The sequence below is a fragment of the Gymnogyps californianus genome, chromosome 1, assembly GCF_018139145.2.
Source record: "Gymnogyps californianus isolate 813 chromosome 1, ASM1813914v2, whole genome shotgun sequence".
In the NCBI taxonomy this organism is placed as follows: Eukaryota; Metazoa; Chordata; class Aves; order Accipitriformes; family Cathartidae; genus Gymnogyps; species Gymnogyps californianus.
The window spans coordinates 68,225,287-68,235,124 of record NC_059471.1 but is presented as its reverse complement, the minus strand read 5'-3'; the positions used below and the strand labels follow the sequence as shown (position 1 = coordinate 68,235,124).

General features: G+C 39.3%; 1 protein-coding gene across 1 annotated transcript; it reads left to right on the top strand.

The window, feature by feature from the left end:
* Positions 1-982: 982 nt before the first annotated feature.
* SULT1C4 (sulfotransferase family 1C member 4) lies at positions 983-6,782 on the top strand. The gene is made up of 7 exons (XM_050904884.1): positions 983-1,154; positions 2,818-2,955; positions 4,252-4,349; positions 4,666-4,792; positions 6,029-6,123; positions 6,330-6,510; positions 6,670-6,782. Exons 1-7 carry the CDS (start codon positions 983-985, stop codon positions 6,780-6,782), a joined length of 924 nt encoding a protein of 307 aa, XP_050760841.1.
* The last annotated feature ends 3,056 nt before the right edge of the window (positions 6,783-9,838 follow it).

Genomic DNA, 9,838 nt, shown 5'->3' with positions numbered 1-9,838 from the left:
CAAGTTTCTCTTTCCTTGTCTTTTCCTGTCACTGCCCACCCACCAACGCAGCCTCTCACTCTGCTCAACTGAATCTGTGTGACATTGAGTAAACAAGGAAACGAAAGGTAATATTTTGGCAGTGTTTGCTGTTGGGATCGAAATGTCTTTTCTCTTTTCTGGCTGATATTTTTAACTGAGATGATTTCTGTAGCCTCCCCTTAAGCAGAACTTTCCTCTGACCAGATTCGGGAGCTCTGAAGGTTATGGCTAAGAAGAGGCCTCCTTGAGAGAAATCCAGAAATCAATAACTAGTTACTGTAAAACTGTACAATAGGCAGTAGACTTAACTAGATTGATTTAAATAATTAAAGTCTAACAACCTTTAGTTAATGATCTATCTAGTTCAGGTTATTTATCTGCAACAAATTTCAATATACAGCAAAAAGAGCTCTAAGAGTGAAAAGCTCCAGGAAGAAAACACAGAAAAGCTGTGCAAACATTTACGTGAGTATGAGGTCCAAAAGGTGTTAGCAGATATTTCTGTTTATTTTCTTTAAGAAGGAAGGGTTGGGTCCTGTATGCTGACTTCAGGGGCAGCTGTTATGCTCTGCCTTCTTTTGAATCACACCTCTGATATTACTTTTTTTTGCCTTTCAAAGACCACATACTTACATTCAGAATTTTACATAAATGTGTTTGGTAAAATGTTTAAAGATGGGAATAATGGCTTTTTTTCTCTTTTTGTATCTGAGTAAACAGAGTGATTTTTAGAGATGTTGAGAACCACCAACAGCAATATACTAAGCATTTCTGAAAATTAGATCCAGCTTTAGGGAGCCTATATGTGGATCCAGATAGGCTAAATCATAGCCAAAGAAATCAGAGGACATGGAACTCAGTCAATAAAAGAGACCTCAAGAATGAATGAGTAAATTTAGGTATTTTTTTTTTCAGAGCAACCATGTTAATTCCAAGCCTTTCTTTCCTCATGCAGTGCTCAATGGCCCTGGATAAAATGGAAGATTTGAGTCTGAAACAGAGAGTGTTCCAAGCTGAGATAGGTGAAGTGGAAGGTATTCCCTTCACAAAACCAATGTGCAGCACATGGGACCAAGTGTGGAAGTTCAAAGCCAGACCTGAAGACCTGCTCATCGCAACCTATGCAAAAGCAGGTTGGTGTGGGTAGGAAACAGAACAGCAAAGTTGGGATAGTGCTTATTGTTGGAATTGAAAATTATGTTGTTCTATTGTGACTGATATTTGTTTAATCCCAAACCAGACATATTTTAAAGACGTGAAGCTCTGTCAGCTGGACTAGTAACTTCCGACTTCTTTGGCAGAAGTAACAACCATCTATTATTATTGAAGTTCAAATGGTCAAAGTCTAATTACCTATACTTAAATGTTTCCTTTGATTTAGATGATATACGTATCTATTAACGGCAACAATAGAAGTTTTCCACCAATATGATTTAACAAAGCCTAGTAAAAAGTCATCATTACTAAGAAATAATAGAAACTGACTGAACAACTATGGATTGTACTATGTATTTGGGGAATATCTTGGTGTGTAAACCAGTACTGATGTCTGGAAATGGGTTAACTATTTTAAGGAAATAACCAATTCACTTAATAATTTCAGCCAATAAAATAAAATACCCACCATTAACATTAGCTAGCTGGTATTTTATTCAGTGATTGGCCATTTAGCTCATTACTATTCCTCCTCTTGATCAGACCCTTTATACTTATTACACAGGAAAACAATGAATAACAAGCATCAATATTAATCCTGGATGAATAAAAACACGTACAGTTTAGGGGATCCAAGAACAGATTCGGGAACATTTTATGATCATAAAAAAATAATTACTTGAATTAGCAAGAATTTTTAAGTATTTTTTTCAGTAGGAAAAAAAAAATTTAAAAACCACCATTATTTTTGTAAAACATGAAAGCTTTTAATTTATTTCCTGTATACTGAAAGCAAAACCACGTTATTTTATCCAGCCTGGATTAAAACCTCTCAGCCATTGAACTGAAAAGAAATGAAGTTAGCAGTCCACTTGACATGGACATGGACATGTTGTATCTGCCAGAGATGCACAATTCAAGCATCTTACAAAGGGCTGAGTTTCCTGCCCACATTGCTTTCCAAGTTATCCCTTAGCCTGTTCTCTAGCTGACCTGCCACAGTACCTCAGAGGAGATGTGGTTAACCCGGTGATCACGGCTATAAGGACAAAGAGGCACATGCGAGACACAATACTGTAACTCTTACAAGATATTGCAGTAGCTCAGGCAGATGAAATGTGGTACTGACCTTCACTAGAGCATTTCAAATGGGAACGTTGAAAATACTGCAACTTCTTTATATTTTCAAACTGTATGAAATTTTTACTCACTCAAAGTTCAGGTATTTCATTTTTTCATTCAAATTCAGGATGAAAACAAACATTGAAATACCTGAATTTTTGTGAGGTATGAAAATTGGGAGGAGGGAATTTCATTCCTCTCTGCAAATAATACAGTCTCCAAATAATAGTGAATTTATCCCAGAGCTTTTTTCATTACTGGTGTGGGGGTGGAGGCTATTTCTGTTGGCAAGAAGAAGCCTGTCTAAAATGGAATCCCTGAAACTGTGCTTTGGGAATTACCTTTGTATTCCTAATTATGCCTTTTTCCTCCATTATCCTCTCTTTCCACTTTGTCCATCATCTTCTGTGCTGTTCCTTCCGCCTTTAATACAGAGTCCATCATTCTCACTTTCAGTTCCCTAGCAGAAGAGACTCTTGGCTATCCCTGAGGGAAATATCTAAACACTGACATTTTCAGGTACCACATGGACACAGGAGATAGTGGATATGATTCAACAAAATGGAGATGTTGAGAAGTGTAGACGCGCCACTACTTACAGACGCCATCCTTTCCTTGAGTGGTCTTTCCAGGACTCTTCAGCTGAGAGTTACTCAGGTGAATATTATACAAATAGGTTTATATTTTAGACAAAATGAAACAAAACAAGCACCCAGTGCCGATGCCACAGGTTTCCTGGGAAAGGTCCCACTTGCTTTGTCACTGAACTATGCACCATGTTGGGTATTAGGGATCAGTTCAGTTGCTTTAACATAAATATCTAGTGCTACTCAAGCCGATGCAAGGCTGGCAGATGTGACTCAGGTGCTACTGAAGACCATGTTGTTTTGGAGTGGCATCTGAAAGCTGTGTGTGATACTCCACAGCACAAAAAACAGCAGCAGATATGCATAAAATGGCAACGTGGGGTCAATTGAATCTCATTCTCTGACTAGGGGCTGTATGGAAGAGAAACCTATGTCATGGATGTGTTCCCAAAAGGTGGATAATGTTTTCAGTGGTCTTGCTACTGTTTTGAGTAACTGCTGTTAAATTCTAGGGTCTAGTCATCTAAACAAGCTATGGGGCATTCAGGCAACCAGCAGGCCTGACTGTTTTGCAAAGACAGTTTCCTACAAGAGTCTTCCCCCAGCAAGGGCTCCTGTTCCATACAAATCTTTAAGCCAGACTCTCTTCACATTTTAAGCTAAAAAGCTTGACTAACTCTGCAGCAGAAGTGCTACTTTTTCTCTTCTACGCTAGACTGTGTTGACACAGAAAGAGACAAAAAAATGACAGAGGATGACAGAGGATGATAGATGATGATAGGGAAAAAAATTATAGAGGTTATGATAGATGTTTAAAAAAGGGGAGGGGGGATAACACATCTCCACATATCACCAGATATTCCCAAGTATTCCCATATATCCATAGCTACTCAAAATCCACTGTCCATCATTCTCCTAGTTTCTCTTTACATGCTATCCAGAAAGTCTAGTCAGCCAGTCTATTCTTCTTATATCCTAAAAAGAAACAAACATTTCTGACCTGTGAAGTGAAAGGAGATCACTAAATATTGCAAAGGAAAAACTTTAGTTGGGTAAATATAAATTAGTATTCATCATTATCCCTTGTAATGCAGAGGTTAGACATGGGCCCAAGAAAGCAAGAAGATATGAATCAGTGTTCCCCCTTTCCTCCTTGAATACATAGGTAAAAATTTCTCAAGAAACACTGAAGGTGCTTATGCAATGTTGTATATGTTACACTGCTATGTAATCGCTTTGGAGATGAATGATAGTTGCAAGGTGAACTGCTGAAAAGTCCCAGTCAAAATCACACATACGAGAATAGCAAAGAAGTGCTAGTGCAATTTAGAGAACAAGACACATCTCATAATGAAACATCCCACAGGCCTGGAGTTAGCTGAAGCTATGCCTTCTCCACGAACAATAAAAACTCATCTCCCTGTGCAGCTGGTGCCTCCCTCCTTCTGGGAACAAAACTGTAAGGTAAGGCTGAAGAGGTAGGACTCATTTCTACTTTACCTGCAAAGAAAGTGACATAAACCAGGACTGAATACGGTTTCCAGAATCTTTGTGAAACCTAAAGGTCTCCCCAGATATTTTCCCTTTCATGTGCAAAGCCTGTGTGAAACTAAAGAAGTCATGACTAAGTTACCTGCGTTGGATTTCAGAAAACGGCAGCTTCAAAGCAAAATCTCTTAAGCCTCTGTCATCAGGCTCCAAGAGAAAACTCCAGGAGTTGCTCAATATCTATATAAGCATCTGTAAGTTAATTTTTCTCTCTCTTTTCATATCAATAAAGATAATCTATGTGGCGAGAAATGCAAAAGACAACCTGGTGTCATACTACCATTTCCACAGAATGAATAAAGGAATGCCTGACCCAGGAACCTGGGAGGAGTTCATGGAGAAATTCATGACTGGAAAAGGTGATGAACTGCAATCAGTCGTACAAGAGATTTTGGTCATTTAGAAAATGCATGACATCATTGATTTATTTTTTTCAGCTATGGTTTGAAATCCAGTGCTGACACTCTACAGAAGGATATCTACTGAAGGTGTTTCAGTAGTAATTTATCTTCATTCATGGGTTTTTATTAGTACCTAAAGGATTAAAAGATTAATTCTATCTTTACATTCCCATTTTGGGGGAGGGAAGAAAAGCTACTCTTTATTCTATTATCATTCAGAAACACATGTGACAATTTTCAGGCTTAATCTCTTCTCTCTGAGGTTAAAAGAAACCTGCTTGGAAGCCAGCTGGGAATGAACAGTGGTTTAATTGGGTTTGCTCTAGCCTGATATACAAGAAACCAAGGTTTAATTTTGTGTAGAAACGTGCGGTGTGAACTTGAGTTAAGGGAGTCTTTTTACCTAAATTCATCTGTATAAAAATCAGGCATCTGAACAAAGCCAGTTATCTAGCTAGAGACAGGCAACCCCAGAAGCTGGTGCTCATATCCAAGAAAGAAAACCAGCTCAGGTGGATGGCAGTCTGCAATTTCGGTCAGTAAAGCTTCCATAGATCCTTAATATTTTTGCCACCATGTAGGCCTAGAAACACCACTGTCTGGATGAGCATGAGAGTCTCATGTCTAAAGGAGACCTTGTGTCTTGTGTTTGGCCAGCTTGACATCTGTCCCAGTGCAGACATCTAGAACATAGCTACCTCTGTCCAAGCTAGTCATCTTGATACTTGCCGGAGAGCAACAGGCACTTCTGATAGTATACCAAATATTTAAACCAGTTAGAATCACAGAATAATGCAAGTTGGAGGGGACCTTTGGTGTCCATCTGGTCCAACCCCCTGCTCAAAGCAGGGCTAATTAAGACCAGTCTTGTCCAGCTGATCAGATGAGTCACTCTGGAAACATCTGTTTCTCTCCATCGACTGTAAAGGCAGCCTGGATTTTTCATTCAGGGGTAAGCATCTGCATTTGTTGCCCTCTAAAGGTGCACATGAATCCTGCTCTGAGTGTCCATACACCTGAGGGATTAACAGCACGAATGCTGTGATAAGCACAGAGCACAGCAGTCATGGCCACAGTGATTCAAAACCAGCTGGGAAATGCCCAGACACTGGTTATGAGGGAAACATGAGTGCCACAGATACCTAAAGACAGTTTGGGCATTTATAGCTGCTGATGATGTTACTCCTTTTTCAGTGCTCTGGGGTTCCTGGTATGACCATGTAAAAGGATGGTGGAAGGCAAAAGATAAGCACCGTATTCTCTACCTCTTCTATGAAGATATGAAGGAGGTAAAAGGCTGAATGTATGTTTATAGAGCTCTGAAATCTGGAAGTCCACTACCGACGATCAACAGTTTTCTATTATAATGCCAGCTGTATCAGTAAATCTTCAGATAACCTGATCGTCTCACCCTGACAATTGCAACTATAACACTGTGTTTGATTTCTTTGCTTTTCCTGGCTCTGTATCTTATCCCATGTTATTCTCTCTGCAGAATCCAAAGCAAGAAATTCAGAAGATTCTGAAGTTCCTGGAGAAGGACGTGAATCAGGAGCTTCTAAACAAGATACTCCATAACACCTCGTTTGAGATAATGAAGGAAAATCCCATGACAAACTACACTAAGGAGTTTCAGGGAATAATGGATCACTCCATTTCCCCATTCATGAGAAAAGGTACTGAGGTTTGTTACTGGCATCAACTCTGTCCTCCTGGTTGTCATTCTGTTTTGAAATAAGCCTTGAAGTACAAGTATCTAGTAAATCATGGCTAATGGGCTTCAGGAAACACTGGTAAATTAATCTTTTGTCCTTTTTTGCTTTGCTATTTCTTAGGGGTTGTCGGGGACTGGAAGAATTATTTCACTGTGGCACAGAATAAGAAATTTGATGAAGATTATAAGAAGAAAATGGCTGATACCTCTCTTGTTTTTCGCACAGAATTGTGATTAGCAGCAATGGGAATTATTCTCTATGATCTTCAGCCTTTTCCATTTTATATATTTTGCTTTTCCTTCACAAAATGCCTGTGTCCCTAAGATTTCAATCGCTCTCTTTCACACACCACTGATTTTTCATTATCATGAGAGTGCCCAAATTATGTGGACGTTTAGGCTGGTCTCACTGAAGAAAATAATCCCACTGGATACTTCTCGTTCATCCCTCCCACAGTAACTTTCAGAATTAACAAAAATATTTCAGACGTGCTTTGAGTTTTTGTCTTTGTAAAACTGCAGTTGATATTGCTGGCATTTTCAAATCAACCTCTAACAGAAATTAGAAACCAATAGGAAAAAAGGTGTTAAAAGAGTGCAAAAGGTGTGGGCATTATGTGTTATTCACATGTTGCATGAACATTAATCAATAAACAACAATAAACAAATTTAAAGGTGGTCAAGTATAAACAGAGCAACAGAAATGCACAAAGTAGAATAATTACCTTCTCTCATTTTAAGCTGGACATCACAAATGGCGTTGAGATGAAGGCAACATTTCCAAAACCACTGAACACCCATTAATTCCTTTGATAAAACTAGCTAAAGGGCTACATCGAGGCATTTATCTACAATCCAGCTGTGGAGGCAGTAGTCCCTACTGCATCAAGACAAGAAGCTTTTCTCACTGTTGCCTTTTGAAACGGATAGCATAATCTTCTGTTAACATTTGGAGAATTCTGAAAGTTGGTATGAACCAGGTCAAAAGTCAGTGCTGCAGATACTGTACTGTCTCCCTCTTCTCCACCGTTGTAAAAGTGTTCATCAGATGCATCACGTTATTACCTCCTCCTTTTCTTCACTCTTCTCTTGTTAACCAAACATACAAACATCCCGTTGAGGACTCTTAGTTGCAGTAGGGCCTGGTCGATATTATCAAATAAAGACCAGTTCTGCTTTAGCATTAGTACCAGCACTACAGCCATGCTTTGAGCTTGTGGGAAATTAACTAAAGCGATTCATAGCCCATTTAATTATAGACAACTGTTACCAATCCACTTTTGGTTTTAAAGTGTCACCATTGAGCTTGGCACACAAAAAAGGCCCCAAAGAGTTCCTGCTTAACTGGGTTTGCACTCTGAACGTCAGAGGGAAAACAACATAGATGACAGCAGCTGGAGGAAAATATGGTCTTAGTCTCATTTAGTCTAGTTTAGTCTAGTTTAACACAGAAAATGTTTGTTGGGGATATTTTCTCTTCGGCTTGTGGAGACTTGCAAGGATTTAGTAATAGGAGCAGCTATCAACATGCACAGTCCATTTCAGGCTACCGATTTAATCCAAATATCTAAAATGAATGCAGTTCTCTAAAGGGCAGCACAAGTTTGAAAACAAACGAAAAGCTTCCTGTTAAATACAGAAGTTACGTTGTCAGTGCCTGGCCCACCGAGTTTCCCCCAAAATGCAGGAAACACTGAAACCAGAAACATGCATTTGCTACATTAGTGCAAACGTAGGCAATTGAAGGGCTTTAGGTCAACACAGATCCCTTCCCACAAATAAAGGATGTCTCAGTAAATTGACTGCCTGAGAAAAAAATCATCTGGCAGAGGTGCTGCTGTTCATCACAGCAAGGCTAAATATCAGCCTGGGGAGCTTTCTGCTACTTGCTTGGGGTTTTTTTATGATTAACTTGATTTGCTATCTTACTATTGCCAATATGAAGAAAAGGCATTGCCTGCTCTCAGACATATTTCCATCCTCTTGGGTTGCTCCGTGAAACCACATGAGTCAGCTCAGTTTGTCAATCTAAGTCTCATTCAGTGTCATAAGAGCCATCAGTAAATGGAAAACATGCTTAACTCAGTAGCCTGGTGACATTTTATGAGCGTTGCTGTACAAAAGGTCGCACAGATGACCTATTTGTTCCTCCTTTGAAATCTCTGAATCTATCAGAAGTGCAAAACGCTGACAGTGGCTGAAGCCTGGTCTGAAAGGGAGCTGCACAGCCACTGCAAGGATAGAGGCACCATGTAATAAGGGGCTCATACGACATTGGGAAAGTCACCTTTGCTCTCACGTGCTTAGGTAACTCTTCACCCAGCTGCAATTCAGCTGCTCTGAAAAACAGATAAAAAGTAACACAGGCCAGAGTGCAGTCCTAGGAAAAAAAAGGGTGAAAACAAACACTGGATGTGTGGTTACATAAAAACTGGCTTTTCTTATCCTATTGATATTAACCTTATATATACTCAAAGACAGAAATGTTAACCTTTATGACAACATATAGCTGGCAGGGGGATAGAAAAGTGGGATGTTTCTGCTTTTTATGCCCTCTCAAGCCACCACAGCTGAGAGAGATCAACCTGTGGATTCAGTCATAAGTCACAAAACGTTATTAATTATACCAATGTAAAACTACAGGGAACAGTGAATTGTTACCAGTGAAAATGATTGGATCTGTAGTTACCAGAAAAGTTTGGGAAAGGGGTTAATAGGCTGTATGCATCCCCAAATGGGCCTGGAGACTACCGTGCTTTGGTGTCTATTATGACAGTATGTCAATAGAGATGTGCGTAAGCTTCTGGGTAGATGACTGGAGGGTGCCTACATCTAGAGCACCTTTAACTTACATACCTTTAAGTTTGTCAGTTGTTATGTACAGAAGAGTTTTAAATGATGTGTTTGTATACAGAGATTTTTTACTAATACCGACATAAGTTGGTAAGAGGTTTAATTTATTTTTACGTAAGATACTGAGCGCCTGCAGAAGGAGATTGTACATGTTCAGCTAAATTATCTCAAAACAATTTAAACTACTGTCAAGCTTCTGGTGCAAACAAGTGACTCTGTTTACTATGGTGACAGAGCTCCGTACAAAGCTCTATTAGACATATGCCCTGAGTATACACCTATGCTTCATTTTCAGCCGGTTACCTAGATGCATGATTTTACTAACCTTCTTACACAGATGCAACTTCTTCTATGTCAGTTTAAAAAGGACTTGTGTCAGGTTAGCTAATGCAATCCCACAGCAACTTCTTCAATGCTGCTTGTCTCTTCTTTTATAA

Coding starts and splice junctions, on each gene's coding strand:
- SULT1C4 (XM_050904884.1), top strand. CDS start 983: ATGGCCCTGGATAAAATGGAAGATTTGAGTCTGAAACAGAGAGTGTTC. Junction 1,155..2,817: donor CGCAACCTATGCAAAAGCAG/GTTGGTGTGGGT, acceptor TGACATTTTCAG/GTACCACATGGACACAGGAG. Junction 4,793..6,028: donor GAAATTCATGACTGGAAAAG/GTGATGAACTGC, acceptor CTCCTTTTTCAG/TGCTCTGGGGTTCCTGGTAT.